The sequence below is a fragment of the Empidonax traillii genome, unplaced genomic scaffold (genome assembly GCF_003031625.1).
Source record: "Empidonax traillii isolate 1590-97213 ecotype Southwest subspecies unplaced genomic scaffold, ASM303162v1 scaffold60:size2069287, whole genome shotgun sequence".
NCBI lineage: Eukaryota > Metazoa > Chordata > Aves > Passeriformes > Tyrannidae > Empidonax > Empidonax traillii.
The window spans coordinates 1,223,448-1,241,469 of NW_020955253.1; the positions used below are offsets into that span (position 1 = coordinate 1,223,448).

At 36.2% G+C, this 18,022-nt stretch overlaps 1 protein-coding gene across 9 annotated transcripts in view; it reads right to left on the minus strand.

Annotated features, from left to right (window-relative positions):
- Positions 1 to 18,022, minus strand: part of TENM3 (teneurin transmembrane protein 3) — an 869,819-nt gene that overhangs the window by 133,104 nt on the left and 718,693 nt on the right. For all 9 annotated transcript variants that reach the window (XM_027879901.1, XM_027879899.1, XM_027879900.1 and 6 more), the window contains one exon: positions 4,149 to 4,386. In XM_027879901.1, the coding sequence (XP_027735702.1) occupies positions 4,149 to 4,386 (238 nt within the window). The remainder of the gene's footprint in view (positions 1 to 4,148; positions 4,387 to 18,022) is intronic.

Consider the following 18,022-nt stretch of genomic DNA (forward strand, 5'->3'; position numbering starts at 1 on the left):
AGTGCTTGCTTAAGAGCCAGGGCACAAAATACACAGCATGATCAAATTGCAAGTACTCATGGTGACAGCAAGAGATATCTGAGCAGGAAAGATGCCAGAGAGATCAAGCAAAAATCTAAAGTAAGACACTATTGACACCAAAGGAAGCTTATAAGCATATGGGCCCAGTGTTTTAGGATTCAAACAGATGCTCAGTGAGAACCCGACTGTAAGAGAATGTCAGAAGAAAACAGAACTTTTTTATTCAACTTTAGTCTTTGAAAACACTATTGGTTCTTTGATTTAATGAGTGTGTCTAACGTGTATATACTGATCCCATAATTATGGCATGTCAATCTTTACAAATGCTGTCAGCAATCTAAGCAGAGTCCTGTTTCCTCAACTTGCAGACCAGCAGTGTGACATGCTCACAGTGATAAACAGGGTCTTCAGAAGAGCAGGATTTGAATTCCAACCCCAGTTTTTCCTTTGTTTTGTACCATGCACCTTCTCAATAGAAGTAACATGTCTAATCAAGTCCATGTGTGGAAACCCAGAAGACTTAAAAAGCAGAACAATTTTGAACTTGATTAAACCAGGCACCGTTTTAGTGGGTGGAATGTGTAAAATAGCTGCTTTGAGCAGACTTTAACCTCCAGCAACCCTGTGCTTTTACAGACAATCAATCAGCCTCACCCAAATTGATTTAAAACTTCCCTGGAAACTATCAACACCCCTTTCACACCTTAATCAATATTGAAAGCACTAGCTTCATTGGCAATCCACCCCAATAAAGACATGTGGGTATGTTCATCACACTTTAGGGAGTTTCTAAAATCTTCACATTCTAAAATGAAGTTTGACTCAAGCTTGCAAAACAGTTTTAGAGAAACCCAATTCCAGGAGTTATTTTGTCTGTACCATTTTGAGGTATTCTAGTAGTTTATTAAATCCCTCAAAATGCCAGAATATTTTCCAGCCTTTAAGTATTTCTTCAACCAATCCCCTCTTTCTTCTCGGTTAAATTAGAAGATAAGTAACTAAATACAGTAATGTCCCTACCCACTCTACTTTAAGTGGTAAGAGAAGACTAAGCAGTACTAGCACAAACTAGGAAAAACATTTTAGTTTCTTGGCTAGTTTCTTCAAAAAATTCACCGTCCATCGTACAAAATGCAGGCATCTTTTTAAACAGGAGGTACTTTATACAGCAAATCAAGTAAGGGAAATCAAAGCTCTTCTTTGATTCACTGACATCTTAGCACAGATTCTGAATAAAATTATGTGATATTCTCAAAGATCTACTCCTTGACTGGAATATGTAAATTTTTCCTTGCCAACAAATGAACCTTAGAGGCTCAGAGCCTAAAATTAATGAGATATTGCTCAAGAAATGCTCTAAGAGATGCTTCCAGCTTATTTTTATCTAAAAATTTACGAGTTCTAACATAGTTTTCCTCTGTGCACCTCCAACATTCATAACTGATTGTGCAGTAGAAGAATTCTGCACATTCAAATATTTAAGAGAAAGCATTTAAAGAAGTGATTTACTAAGTATTTTTAAATATCAGTAATTTAGATCCTACTAGAACTCAAAGCCATGAGAATATAACTAGTGTTCAAGAAATTATCACTAAAACAAGTAGGTGAATAAAAACTTAAAGATCAATGATAATAAAAACCCTTCTAATATTTAATTACTAAATCATAACTTATCATTTTCAGATGCCTGACAAGTAGTCATATGTTTGCATGACTTTGGCTATCCAATCAGTAATTCAAAGAACAAAATTCAGAAGTTCACATTGTTCTCCAGTGCTTGCTTCTATAGCTGAATCTAACTTACAGCAGGTTGGGGAATAGCCAAATAGTAAAGATCATTAAATGTTCAATAAAAAGGTCCTGCAGTCTGCAGGAAATACTTTTGTACTGTCTTGCTTGTTTTTTAATGTAGATGTTACTGAGCCCAAATAGAGGGAATATAATTTCTGCCACTGCTCAGTAACATCACTGTCATTTAAGGATAGCATCAAAGATGAAAGAAGCACTCACATAATCCACGTTACAGTTTTAGGTCCTCATAAAATTTTAAGCAAAGAGTCTTTTTATATTTAATAAATTATAAATTGGAATTTCTGTTGGACATCATTGATCTGTTACCTCAGAGTTCATCTCTTTAGCCAGTAACAGCAATGCTTTACACAAAAGTATTAACTCTTGTTAATAGAGCCAAACTGCAGTATATTCTATTAGATACACAACTGAATTCAATATTATGAAATATGTATTTCAAAGTCACTTCCATTACTACTGCAGAATGACACGGACTAAAACCGTCCTCAGGCTTTGCAAATACATCCCTCTCACCTACATGCACATACACAAAGCCAGCCAGTTCACCATCCAGCTATACATGGACTGGGAGCTGTATGTCATTTTTATGCTGCCCATCGCCAGTATGAGCCTATAGAGCCAGAAAGACAACTGTGCTGTGCACATATCTGCTGACATTCACATTCTGCACCTCCAAATGGCCATCATATAAGACGGGGAAAAAAAAAAAAAAGAGAGGAGAAAAAAAAAGCTGACTGTGATCATAAGGTAAAATATTGCCAAAGAGTAAATAAACGTGTAGGCTAAGAAAAGGATGAAGGAAGAGACTTATCACAAAGTTGTTAACGTAGTTGAAAATGAGCCTAAAAATCACACTCAGTAGGGAACCTTAACCAAAACTGGAAAAATCAATGACAAATGAGATGGGTTCTTCACCTTCAGAGTTCCAACCAATTGAGACTATTAAAAACAGTAGCAGTAGGGTTCTGTCAGTTTTTATGTGAAATTTTTACATTTCAGTTCATTCACAAGTGTTAAAAACTTGAACACTCAAATATGCTTAGCTTTTCATTAGGAAGATTTAAAAGATGAAAAGACTTTACTCCGCAAAAAATATTTGATCTAGGTTGGAAGTGGCATTCTCATTCAAGTCCTATGTCTTTATAAACACAATATAAACATATATGGCAATAAAAGCAAACACTGAAGACATTACCAGTCTATCTAAGATTAACTAGTACAAAGAAAACATCAAACATCTTTTTTCCATTACAAACTTACTTGTTCCATAAGAGAATCCTTTCTTAATGTACTAAATTGTTTGAGTATGGTGATGAAATCTCTTCAGTGGAATCCTATTCCACAGTGTCTATGTCTCATAAGCAATACAGGAGGGCCGAAGAAAACTAAGAAAAGGAATAGCCATTCCCAACAGCCTGACAGAGGAGCTGCCTGAAACGCTTATGGGGGCAAAACTATCCAAAAGAGAATCTTAAGGTTGTGTATGTTTTAAATTAGTCAAAATCGATAAAACATAATTTAAAGGGATTCAACGAATGAATTGAACAGATTTCACAAATATTTTCAAGAATTACTGTCAACTTCAATATAGTAATAGATACTCAGTTTGATGACTAAATTGGAATATTATGGCTTTCGTTAATAAAAAATTAGTGCTAATTGAGTGTTACATGAGTACTAATTAATCACTATAGGTAAATTCAGCTCTGTGCCAGTAAGTCCTATAGAATTTTTTATAGATCATTCTGCAGAATACATCATTCTGCATCATAAAGAAGCTACTGTCACCCTTAGTACTAGCTGCTTCTTTCCTTAAGCCAGTTATCAAGAATGAGGACAAATTTATCATTACACCAGAACTGAGTTCTTTCGTCTCACCATATGCTAGGCACCTTTAAAAAACACCTAGCCTCACATAAGTATTTCTTTTAAGGTACCAACTATAGGAGTTAAAAAGAATTACTGAAAGTTCCTTGACATTCAATCTGTATGACAGTATACATTTGACACATAACATATCTGGCAAGCATGGCAAGAAATTTTTTTCAACAGTCAAAAGTCACAGGTTATGAACAGGAAGGAAAACGTGTGTCTGGAAAAATTAATACACTCTCTGAGTCCAATTACTCTGCACTAGGCATAGTAAGGGAGAAGAAAGGCACTGTGGATTTGAGAGAGAGGACAGATTTTTTAGTACTGAAAAGTTTTCAGTTTTGTTTGCTGAATGAAGGAAAGTCTAGCTGCTGGTCAACTTTCATTAAGGTAGAGGTTTTTTTCAGAAGTGCCACAGTCTGTAGTAGTACCTAAGTAATTACCTGCTTTCCAGTGGTGCATTACTGCCAAGGACCCAGCTGTCCTGCAGCTGGACTGACTCAGGTGTGGTTTGCAGCTCGGCGGGCAAAGCAGCCGGCGGGGCCGGACTCTGATTCCTCCTATTTGTCAGTGAGTTTCTGTTAAGTGAGGTGATGGATGGGTGATGCTGTGCTGAATGTTGCTTGTGAGAAGGTGGCAAAGGCTGCAGAGTCGACTGGCCTTGGTTATTTGGAGGTTGTTCTAAGAGGAAAGAAAATTAAAGTTCGTTATACAGTATTTCAGCATTTGCTACAACCAAACAGAATGAGAAATTCAATATAATCCTATCATCTAATATATTTGCATATTATTCTATTAGCAGACATTCGGTGACATTCTCCAAGAGCAAGTTTACCCTTGATACACCAAGTTCTAATTAATATACAACAGATGGTAAAATTGCTTTTGGTTTTAATTTGTTTCAGGTTTTTTTTTTTTAATCTGGTTTTATTAACACCTACAGAAAATAGCATCTGACAGATCCCCTAATGTGCCTTTAGACTTCAGCTTTTTTTAACAAACCAACCCTGAAATTAAATGGGCAATTTCAGTAGAACACAAAGGTTTTCAAGATGCATATAATCCCTATAATTATTTAATGGAGTTTTTTAAGCTTTATTTAACTGCAATAAATTATTACAAGCTAGTTGCTAAACAGCAGTAGACTACTCCAGTTTAGTGCATTTCAAATAAGACAGAGCTGCACTATGATCTGCTAATAGATGCTAAATATTCTTTAGCAGAAGGTCACTCTGTGAAGCAGATGTTGCTTCATGGATATTTAACAGACTGATTCACATCTGATTACAACGTCAGAAGACTCATATACTTAATGACCGTCACATCCATTAGAACACACACAGAACAGATTTTCCAATTTCACACTATGCAATATAACTACAGTTTGGAGGAAGTCACAGGTGAAAAGAGAGTCAGGCCATCAAAACAAAAGGAAATATTATTTGACTTAACCAAAGCACACCATGTCCATAAAGCTTAAAATCAAAATCTCAAAACAGCAAAACCTGCAATCAAATACCTCCATCAGTGTTAGGTTTTAACAATGTGTTCTGTAAAATCAGGGGCTAATAAGTGATAAATGGAAGACGAACCTTGCCGTAAAACACAATGCACACAAAATTAAGGAACCCTCCAGACACTTAATTTATCGTGATTTAGCAATGACTGATGACACTTGAACATGTAACACTTAACAATATGTAATTCAAATTGCAACCTATTTCCTAAACTAATGTAGCAGAACATACTTCATAAAATAAATGCAAGTGCTATGCAAAGCAGAAAATACACTTTTCTCACAGTATAGATGCTTTCAGGTAGTCTTTAAATTAGCTGTTTGATTTTCATAAGCAATTCCCTGTTTGAAACTGGTTATAACTGCAAATTGTTACAAACTCCATAATAATACCTTGGTACACAGTACACAGGAAAAGTATTTCTGTTGAAACAGATGTTTCCAATAACTTACAGGTGACTACTATAAAATACACTTAACTGTGAGTAATTGCCCAGGTTGTGAACATAAGACAAATTGAGAATGTTAAGGAATAGACATGCTGAGCTCAAACATATAAACAGTCTTTAAAAGAATTTTCTTTCTGAGAACACCATTCTCTTTTCCAGTGATCTTGCATGGTCAACATGACTTCTGTCACAAACAATGGCAATGCTGAATCTCTTACAAAAAGAATGACAGCATTTACATTGCCATTAAGTGTTTTCAACAGCAAATCCCTAACATGTTAAAGGAAAATTACCTTCCAGTAAGATAAAACCAATCAACTTAATCTTCACCAACACCACACAAAAGGGTGTCCCTGCATGTGATTACAATCACTATCAAGGAATTTAAGCCAATTTCAACAAGCCAGATAAAGGAAAGTTAACAGAACAACATTAGCAAAGAATTTTCCCCATGTGTACTTAAAATTTTACCTGATTTAGACTACAAGCTATTTATCTGCTGGTGCAGAATGAAAAGTGGCCTCATATTTTATAATATATAGGTGCATGTGTGTATAAAAATATAGGTATGTGCACATGTGTCTATGCAAATATTTACACACGTGTATATGTAAATATATATGTATAAATGATTAATCACACAAGAGAAAAATTACAGGTTGAATTAAATAATTCACATTATTTTTAATAAAATAAATTAATCTAAATGGTTCTCAGGATCTGAATTTTCTTTGTTATTCCCCTTTTTGACTCTCCTATGGGCCTAGCCTGGTTGGACAGTGTTGCCATGATCAGTGCAAAATCCTTCTCCTCTGCAACTCCTACTGGTTGAAATGTTATTCTTACATCCCACTTCTTCATTAACTTCTCATTTACAATCTCAGCTGAAAATCAATCTTTCAGTCTATCATTTGCAGTACTAAAGATCTTGCACCATACTCTGGTAAAGACCAAATAGACGATTAGTTAACACTGTTCTCCTGCCCAAACAAGGGGGTAAGTAAGGGGACTATGCCACGTCTGCAGGTTTGCCTCAGGTAGACAGCTGACCTTCCCACCTATCAGTGAGGAAGATGGATATCCTTCTGGGAAGGATATTTATGCAGTGCCTGAGTAAATGCATAGATCTACTAAGGGAACTGATAATATGCTAGAAGAGTAAAACTGTATTATTCAGTCCATAAGTCAGCTACTCAGGCCACTACTGGGGTTTTAGATTATTCCCACAGAAATTTACTATGAACCTACAAGGCCCTTTTGCTATAACATTACTGACACTGAAAATACAGAGGAACATATAAAATAAATTAAGAGAGGCTAGAAGACCATAGCAAGTGCAGTTTGGCAAAAATCACATGTCCTCAAAGCCCACTGTCTCTCTCCATAGGATGCTGCCAGGTGATATTTTCTAGTGTCTGAGGGTGGCTTCAACTGGCAGGGAATCTACAACTTCCACAAAATCAAAAAAGCCTGAAAAATCTGGAATTATTTATTTTGTTTCTAACTGTGCAAGAGCTACAGGTAGAACTGTGATTAACGAAGTTAGATCTTCCATACATCAATAGAGCTAAAATTATATATTTCTCTACATTTCCTCAGTCCTACACTGTCGTTCTGAATGTGACTGAGGAATTCTGGAAGAGCTGAGGACTGCTCTTCCAATCTTTTCTTCAACCTGCTAGATTTTCCCACTCCACAGTTTTTCTGATTGCCATGCAATTTCTAATAGAAACTTCAATGTTGCACCACTGATTTCTGAGGAAATAAAATCATCACAATAGTCATGTTTTGAATGCTGTTTATAAGCCAGAGCCAGATTCCCTTTTTTCACTCCTCTTTTAAGGAGTTAATAGCTAAAGAACAGCTTTCAGTATTATTGCAGCTTTCACACAAAGCTGCTGGTTTTATGGTATGAGCCTCTTGACATCGTTGTGACACTGAAACTATTCTGCACATGCAGGGAAACTGAGGCATATATGTTAAGTGATTCACACAGCTCTCCTGAGAAATCAGCATCACAGCCAGAAAAGTACTGGGTTTTTTTGCTCTTCATACTTAAGGAGTTGATAAGGACAGTAAGAACTTCATGACATGGATAGATAGATACTTCATGAGCTCCGCAGCACTGGACACTACTCCTGCAGTGTCCCCCTCAAGCCTGTAACAACTCCTTCCTCTCTATCAACCAGGTTGTTGGAAAACGGGAATCCTACAGGAAACAGTTCTTCCCTTGGTTAGTGAAAAGATCAGCAGCCCTGGGACTTGGCCAGGGCCCTCACAACAAACCACTTACTAGAAGAAAGAGCATTCAAATGTGATAAAGTGCAATTGTGTTGAAATACTTAAAAACTATTTCAGAAAGGTACAGTTGCTTTGCTTTAAATTGGATTTTAAATGCCATCGTAATTGATTTAATCTAAATGGGAATATCTAATTTACACTAAAAATAAGATATGAGTACAGGTGGGCTTATCTCTAAAAATTGTAAGTTTTAATTAAAACGTTCTTGTTCGGTCTAGACCTTAATGACTGTAGAGCAATCCCATTCATCTTTAAGAGAAGATTTCTGCAGCAAGAAGCAAATGTAAATTGGCCCAGCAACTAGCCTGTGCGTTCAAGTTCTTCAGGTGCAGCAAACAAAGCCCACATTTTTGAGGCATGTGCTGCATAAGTCAGCATCAGATAATTATGCATGTGAACATATGTACAGAACTCAGAAAAGTCACAAGAAATCGGGTAGAAAGCTGTCTTACTACAGTTACATGATTTTTTTCAAAACATTTTGAAATTGTTATTTACCCTAGGGAACCACACTGAAGCAAAGCAGCCATTTTAATTGCAGAGGTAAATTATATACAACTCTGCAGCCTTTCAAAAAACCCTTTTTTATTTTTTTAAAAGTAATTTACATTTAATTAATTTTATCATTTAATTGTTAAAGAATTTGAACAGCATATGAAAGAATACAGAAAAATGTATATGTGAAAGTGAAAAGGAGAGGCATTTATGATAACTATGGTTATGTGGGGGAAGGGGGTTAATTCAGAAGGAGAAAAGCAGACCAAGTATCTATGAAAAAAGGTAATTCGTTTAATATTTTGCATGATAGCCCTTCTATAACAGACAGATCACTGAGATCTGTCAACTAGCTACTCATCTAGGGAAAAGAGGTGATTTCCATTTGATAAGGATTAGGCTTTTTAATAGTGTATAATTAATGTGAACTTTTGAGTTTCCATGACAAAAGCGGTCTTCCATTATAATATAAACATTTCAAATGTGAACAAAATGTAATTCAATATCCATGTCTGTGAGAGTCTTAACTCCTTCTAGTCAGACTGCTTCTTTTTTTTCTCTCACCAGAAGAGTCTCTGCCATGCTAAAGTAAATATCCATAATAAATGGATACTACTACTCCAGCATCTGGAGTAGATCGAAAGTTTTGGAAAACTGGTAACAAAAAAGAGAACTTTTCATTTCCAGATCACTTCTCCCTGGTCTGCTCTCCTTTGATTGCTTGCAGTTAGAAGAAATTTCCATAAGAACTTGTTTGATTTCCTCAATAAAACACTTTGATTGACTTGAAATTTTACCTAATTGACACACGGTCATATCTCCAAAAGTACTGTAAGCAGAAGTGGGATTTACCTTGGAAATCCCTGCAAATTGAAAAGAGCGAGTATTATGGTGTAACTATTCCTAGAACTCCCAAAGGAGCTCTTTTTTTAAGTGCCTGCTTACAGAGAGTTAAGACAGGCCAGTTAGACTGCTATGGCCAGGGCTTCGCCAATTCTGTGGGCAAGTAAAACCAATCACTCCAGAAGTCTCTGCCCTGGGAACACTTTCCATGAGAAGCTGTCTTGAATTAATGAAAACATAAAGAAGCCTATGAGTTTAGAAAAAACCACGTGTATTTATGTGTTAATTTGTAAACAGGCAGATCTGTCTTTTGAATGAAGCACAGTTTCACTTTAGTTATTTCTGCCAAGGCATGAAAGACTCCAAGTTTCCTTTCAGATCGTTTACTATAAGCTTTAGTGGTAATCCAAGACAACTTGCTGTCTGTGCTCATTTTGTGGTTAATCCCAAATATTTGCTTAATCTCATCCACGTCCAAATTGGTTTTGTTCTGCAAACTGCTTTAACGATCCAAACCATACACTCAACTCAAGGAATGAGGTGATGCAGTGCCTACCACCACAGGAGAGTCTTTTCAACATGATTTGTTGTCAGCTTGCACCATTCTGTTGTTTTGGAAAAATAATGAAGAAAACCTGAATGTTATTATTCATGTGACACATTTTCCTTTAGATATCAATCAACATTATCTTACTTTTTAAAGAGAAAAAAAGACTTCTGCTCAAAAAGAGAAGAAAGATGTACTGGATTGTGGAGAAACTCAAAACGATCCCACTGTTCACATGTGGCAAGTTATCTGCCTAAGACCAGATGATGAGAGAAGTATCTGGAGCTCCCTGGAGGGCAGTAGGATAGTCCCTAACATGCAACATTGGTATTTTAAACCACAAAATGTATGTTGACAATTTCCCCTACCCTATAAGGATGCTGTTCTTTGCCAGTTAAATATACACACGAAGACAAAGAAACAAGTCATGCACAAAAAATGCAAGCTTTAGGAATTGAAGAAAAAATACATTTCCCAATGTTTTTCAGTTGTGCTGTCTACAGGAGTGTTATCTTTCCCATTAAAGGTACATTTCACATCCACTGAGCATAGTATTTCCCTTCAACAATGTCATACTGATAAAGTTGAGCATTCTCAGCTCTGTTTTATAATTCAGTTCTTCATAATGTTTTAGATATCTTACTGCAGAAACAGAAACCACCAGTTGCTAATCTAGTCACAAAAAACTTTGTAAAAGTATATGAACTGAGCTTCAAACTTACTTCAAAGGCAGATTTTTTTCTCCCTGATATTTTTAGAATAAACAACCTAAAAAGCTATACCCTATATCATATGTGATCCTGTGAAGATAGATAACATAACTTTCTGTTTTATGGCATTTACTTTGAAAATCTGATTATGATGGATGTCTCTAGTTTGTAATTCTTCAACATCGTTTTGTCATAGTTCCTATCAGCAAGATGGTTTAAAGCCTTTCAATTAATATTGCATGCCAGAACTGAAATTACATCCTTTGTCGTTTAGTTCTTAATGGTGCAAGTGATATCTATCAAGTAGTGTTTTATGAAGCATGTGTGATTTTTATCACAGGCTGTTTTCACAAATCTTCTTCAGGTTTCATAAAGACTGTTCATGGTTAACAACAAATATGCCTTGCATTTAAAATTATGTCAGTTCTCAAAAGGAAAATGAATCTTGTTTATTCAGTAAGGTTTATCAATAGAAAAAACCCCTTTTCCTTAATTTAAATCTGTATATAACCATCTTAATTAGCAAAGCAAAAATATTATTGCAAGCCCTCAACTCTGCCTGAGAACTCTGCAGTAAAAAAAGCCAAAACTCCAAATAAAAAAAGAGTAATAATATATTATTTTCACAAGTAAAAAGTTATGTTTTCCAAATCTTCCAAGTCCCCTAATTTTTAAATGAAAGGTGGCACACAGCTAAATCAGAAGACGCAACATTCCCCTGTAATCCAAGTACAAATAAGATCTTAATTTGCAGCATCCATCTTTGTAAAGCAAGATGAGAATAGTTAAAACTTTTCCAATTTTCTGGGAACCAGATAGTTAGGGACAGCTGAGAAGGAATCTTGGGGTTGGCTATTTTTGGTCAACCTGCTGTTTAAAAAAAAAAAAAGTGCAAAGTCAAAAAAACTTAAGTCTTAGAGGACACATAAACAGAATATATTTTTCAAATCTTTTTTTGTCCAAAGACGTAAAGAGCTTTCTCTTGATACCTAAGAGAGTAAGGCAAATACACTGCAGGAATAAATACTGCCCATTGAGAAGAAAGCGGACATTTCTTCCTCAGACAGTGGTGAAAGGAAAAAATGCAGGATTTACTTCTGAAAGGTTTATTAAATGTTGTTTCCACTCTGGAAACAACACTGTAGGAACTGAATCCCCTCACTTTTAAAGCATTTTTTCCTTTAGCTGGAATCGATTGTCAAAGTATTCCAACACAGACAACTCCAGCCTGCAACCACTCCATTAATCCCTTTATTACGTATGTAACATGTGGTCAATATTATGACAGGCAAAATCTGTTTAATTTAAATATTACACAGCAATATTGTCTTCTTGTCCAGTGCTATATAAGGATTCAGCTAACGACGGCAGTTACAAAAGCATATGGGATGAAAGAGCTCAGGTTTGGAAAACAAATTCACTTGTAGCAAAGAAAACCAATGACAATGCTGCCATCCATAAGGCAGACATTTAAGTAACAAAGTAAGCTCCACTTTGCCAGTTTTCAACTGAGTTGAGGAAGTTTAATCACCTTATGAAAGCTGAACCTGAGATAAGTATTTTAGCTTCAGTGAAAAAAGGTACAGGGGAACTAGTTCACCAAACAACCTTCCTAACAGTGGGCTCTTTATCCCCAGAGAGATTTAAAAAGAAAGATGAAAAGAGAAAAATACAGAAACACTGCTAAAGTAAATTGGAATTTAACCTGATGGGGTTAATACTTATGATTTTGCTTTCCAAGAGAAAGAAACAAAAAAAGTAACATAAAACACATTATGGTAACTATGCAAACAGAAAGAATGAGAAGCAATAGTGTACTTACAATCCTGCTGTTGTATTACGCCATATCCTTCCACCCAAGCCTAACTCTCACATTAGTTAGCAAGGATACTAATGGAAATTATTTATATTCTCTTTTTAGGACCTGAAGTCTATGAAACCAAACAAAATCCTTCATTGGTAAAATATCACTGACTTATTTCCAACAATTTACCTGGAGATCAAACTGGGAAAAGTTGCTATCACACTGGGAGAAATGACAAAAGCTTGCTCATTTGAGACACAAAAATGGCACTCAGCTTACATTATGCAGAGATTGAAATATAATAATGCAGCCTTCATTCGTGTGCTGCTGGCCTGGCTTCTCCACACTGGGATTCAGATGTTTTGCAGGACTGTGGTGGTTTTTTTCCCACTGGGGGACAGCAGTTTCCCAGAGCAATACTCCCTGAGGCTGGGGATCACCAAGACCACAGGCTTCACTTAAAGTCACAGTTGCTTCTATTCAGAATAGACCTTCTGCATCTTCATAAATGAAATCCGCTTTCATCCTTATTTAGAGCCAGAAGCGAGAAAGTTACACAATTATTCCTAGCTTCAGACAATCTCATGAAAATCAGTGGAGAAATATGTTTCCAGATCACAAATTGAAGGCTAGCTCTTTATACAGAGAATTCAGGTTTTCATTGAAAGAAAACAAAACATGAAGCAAACATGAAGTCCAGCCAAAAGAGTTTTCACAGAGAGAAAAAAAAAAAATTCAGCTTTTCAAAATGCTGACAGGGAACTGGAATTAATCTGAAAAATCTTTGAGTACACAGCCAAAACCTGCCTGTAAAACACAGGTAAAATGACGGAGAGTATGCCATTTCCTGCTTTGCTCATCCAGCGCCTTATGTTCGTACCAAATACAGACAGCCACTTAATTTTGACTGAAAAAAAATTGTGATTTATAAATAAATGTTGTGAAAAAGAAGAGCCATGCTTCAGCTGTAAGCTAAGTTCTACAATCCCAATTCAGTCAGAATGACAGTGTGTTAACGTATGTACTCATCTCATACTGCATATTTAACTGGAGTGCAGTATGCATTGCAGAGTCTGATGTATGACTTCTTAATAGATTTCCTAGCATTTTCAGGTGTTAGGTAATTTTGATTCCTATCCAAAATCATCAATCCAAAGTGAGCTATGTGTATGTTTTTCTTTGTCTTCTGATTTTATTTCTTAACACCACTTCCAAGAAAAACAATTTCCTAAAGCTGGTTATTTTGGAAGCAGAGTTACTACTGCATAGGTTAAGAAAATCTAAACTTTCAAAACCTTTAACCTGAAAAAATACACTCAAGTCATGATTATGTAATGCTTACAGCTGACATAACTACTGCTGCAAAAAACTGCCTTTCTGGCCAATAAATAAAATAGCATCTAAAGGCTGTTTTACTACTAAACCTGACTTTTACTGACATATGGCTGACATTCATAAAGAAAGAGCAAACCACTAGAATTCCTCAATTCCAAGAGCCAGGGGAAAAATTCTGCACTAAATAAGTCAACTGAATTTTTCTGTCATGGACTTGCAAAGGTTAATGGCGTCCCTTGAACACTTTGCAAATTTACAAATTCAAAAGCAGTCTGAAAGGCCCTCAAAGCTAGTTCACTATAAGCAATTCAGTTCTTGACCAACTTCTTCATGCTCAACCTTGTCTGAGAACACAAGGCCACATTAATAAAATCTGTGAAAGATAAGCCAGGAAAACACAATGTCAAACTTCTAAGCACAAATAGGTGAGTTTGGTGAGTTTGTCTCATCAAGTTCATTTGAGAGAACTTAGACAAGATGCCCTGCTTTGGAGGATATGAAAAAGGAACAGGGAAAGTAACATGAAAAGAAAACCATGAGGGAAAATGGTAGAATTGCACAGAAAAGAAGTTAAATGAATAATACATGGAAGAGACCTCAAAAAAGGTGACCAGGTGAGAGAAAAATGCTGAGAAAAATGAGAAAAAAATACACAATTTCATAAGTAAATCGTAATAATCAAACTTTTACGGAAAACATGGAAGTGAGATGCTTACTGTACAGCCTTGACTTTTAAAAAAAGCAGTTTAATCCTGGCCTCCAGAGTTAAAGCACAAAATTCCTTTAGACTGCAGCTTGGGCCTTGGAGCAATAGGAAAATAAAGCAATAGGTCACCAGATGAATTTTTGTCTCTATATCAATTAATTGATCTGTTATCAACTATAAGAAATATGTAGATTATGAAAGACAGGAAAAGAATAGGGAACCAAGCTTCCAAAATAGCTTTTAAATACTTTTTTCCTAACTGTCTCAGGGAAGAGAAATGCATAATAGAGTGAGGCCTCTACAAAAGAAAACTGAGGAACTATTGTTCTCTAATGACTTAAAATATGCTTTTTAGGCTTACATGTGAATTAGAATTTTGCTCTTCTTCCTTATGAAAAAAAAACCCCACAACAAAACCACTCTTGATTTTAGTAAGATATTATTCTACTCTAATGACAATCATATCTAGTTAGGTATCAATCAAAAGAGCAAACCCATTGCAAAAGATTTCTTAAAGATATTCTGGGTTTCCAGTACAGCTATTTCCTTTTTCAGAATGATGATCAAGTCACTAACTCATTAACCCTCAAATCAAACCTAAACTTTGAATGCTAAGAGTTGAAACAAAAACTACCTTTCAATCTGTCTCAATTCATGTAATTTATCAACAAAACTATTCCATATCTAGCAAGGCATTTTAAGCAAAGTCAGAAGTATCAGTTGACAGGGAGAGCGATTTAATTAGACATTTGTATGTGGTCACTATTTATTTTGCAAATGCTGTGAAGGACAGCAGTATGCTGAACAGCTTAAACAGACTGTACTGTAATTAGTGATAAACAGTTATGTCCAACAGCAAACAAAAAGTTATGGGGGAAATTCCATAATTTTTCAAAAAAATTATAAAACATAGAAAATTGAGAAAATCAGTCTTTCTTACATTTAAATTCCATATATATTTTCATAAATGACTGTAGGCTTTGCCTTCTGTATATATTTTCTATATGTCCTAGTTGTGTTGTTGCTACAAAGCTGTTTCTGGCAGATGATCTTTCACATCAGTTTCCAGCCAAACTTTACAGCTTCTTGCCTGAACCAAGCTCCTTAAAAAAACATGGCTGATTCATGTCATAGTAAGTTCTTCCTTTTAATAACACTGCTGTAGTTCTCAGACAGACACTGACAGAACAGATAAAAGGTAGAGAAATCACAGCTCTCAACTACACCCTTTGATTTACATGGCCAACTAGACAGTATACACAGAAAGACCCCAAAAGAGCCAGCTAAAAGAAACTGTTTGAAAGTAAAGGTTTTGAAACAATTGCCAAAACCCACAAAAAAGCACAAAGTAAATCACTACTGTGGTGCAGTGAAAAGTGATAAAATCTCCCATTTACAATTAGCAAATGCAAGCTGAATTAATTCCATTATGTTCCTGTCTTCTGAGCAACTGCAGCAGCAAAAGAGATGTTGCTGCTTCTTCTGGAGTAAGCAAAGGCTAAATAAAATGATTCATTACAATGTCCTGGCAGAATTACAGATTTTGCACATTATGTAGTTCTTAAAAAAAATTGAACTGAAAGCCAGTAGTAATCTAACTTCTACATAAACAGAATCTGAGTTTCAAATTACTTAATGTGCAGAAAGGGTGTAAAATCCCTTTATACCCAACAGCTGTCATTTCACCAGTAACAAATTTGGCAAAAGCATTTCTAGGTATGCTGGGAGAGCACTTGCAAAGACAGCTTGCTCACCATGTAACACTACTGATTTATAAAGCAAGCTATGCCCCAGTCAAGGGAGACAACACTTCACAAAGGCGTAGAGCCAGAGGAGATCTGAATGACTGGAGTCCCTGGAAGCCTGCTGCCTTTCACTCCTGGGGAAACACCCCTCTATTTCTAGCATAATCACACCCCCTCCACCCGAACACGTTTCCCTGGTCCCTTTTCTGCCTAAACTATCATAAAGGAAAATATCTTCCTTTTTGTCTTCTGCTGAAACTATAACACTGGTGAAAAGGAACCCATGTGTGGGGGTGGTACGTGATTGCAAGGGAAACAGATGGTCTCAAGCTGAGAAGTCTGGTATTTAACATGCTTTTATAACTACCACCAGGGGCTAAAACCAAACATTTCAGGAGGAAGAATTTTATCATGGTAAGATTGCAGCAGAGCATGTGAGGAAATCTCGTTTTTTATTCCTGGCATAGCCAGTGGCTCATGGCATGATCACAAGCCTTTGTACGTCCAGCGGTCTTGCCGCTGAAGCTGGTTAGCAACACCTGCCAAGGGGCAGGCGGCTGCAGGAATCAATTATGTGCCCACCAGCTCTTTGCTGCTCTTGAAATGAATGATGTTCTATGGGTGAAACTTGAACAGATATAGCAGAGGTGGGTACAGGTCCCGGGCTCTCAGACCAAATTTATGATGACAAGTGTACAGATTAACATGTTTCCAGAGAGGTAGGGAAAAGGTGTGCTTTGTGTTCTGCTGAGGGGTGACTCCACACTGTTCCCAATTTAGGGGATAGGATAGGATACTCAGAATAACAGATTTTTTCTGATACAGGTCAAGTTTCCACCACCTGTGGATAGGGAAGCACATGCAACCCATCCCACCTGCTCCCTGCAGAATTCCTTGCAGGTCAATTTTCCTGGCTCTGTGCAGGTATAAGTGTGAAAATTCCATGTGCATATCCTTGCCCAAGGTGCAAAGTTTCACAGGTTACATGTGGCATTAATCTCAGGTGAATTAATCTCTCTACTAGAGAGATTCACAGTTTGGAAATACAAATCTAAAGAAAATAAATACAAACAGTAAAGACTTTGAGGTACATTAGCTGCAAAAATTAAAAGCATTTTTGAAAGCTGAAAGCCTAAATAGCTGTCAGCAACTCCACCAGCATGTGTAAGTTATTTACAACAGCAAGCAGACAGATTATCAAGATAACAGAAGCACTGATTAATTGTGTAGCCTTAACTGGCAAGGAAAACATAGTAAAGCCTAAAGCCCTGCATGTGTGAACATTTATTTTTAAATAGGTATGTTTCATTTCCAAGTTTTCCTCTTGTGGTGGTTACCATTTAATAATAATAATTGAATCAAATTGCTCTTTTAATTTTTTAAAATGTGTAGAAGTCAAACCTGATGTTGTAGATAGCCTCATCAAGACTTTTCAAATTTCTGAATACCACTGAGATTCTAAATAGAGACTAGGAGCAATTTTAGAGTTTCCTATAACAGTTACAAAATAAGATGCTTGCACCACAGTATTCTCCTGTAACAGCACAAACTTCAAGTGCAGATTCCAAAATATTTTATAGCTCTCAGTAAATTTTGGGTGAAGATTTAATGAATTTTGGTAAGTACAGACTTCTTCATGGCGTGTCACATGTACTAAATGCTATTTTTAAAAGACAACTGGAAAATTTCAAGAATTTTCATGTTCAGTGACCTATATTCAGAACCTTTTCTAACTATACTAGTGCTGGTGAACAGGGCTGCATCCAGCTGGTGGCTGGTCACCAGTGATGTTCCCCAGGGATCAGTGCTGGGCCCAGTCCTGTTTAACATCTTTATCAATCATTTAGATGAGGGGATTGAGTCCAT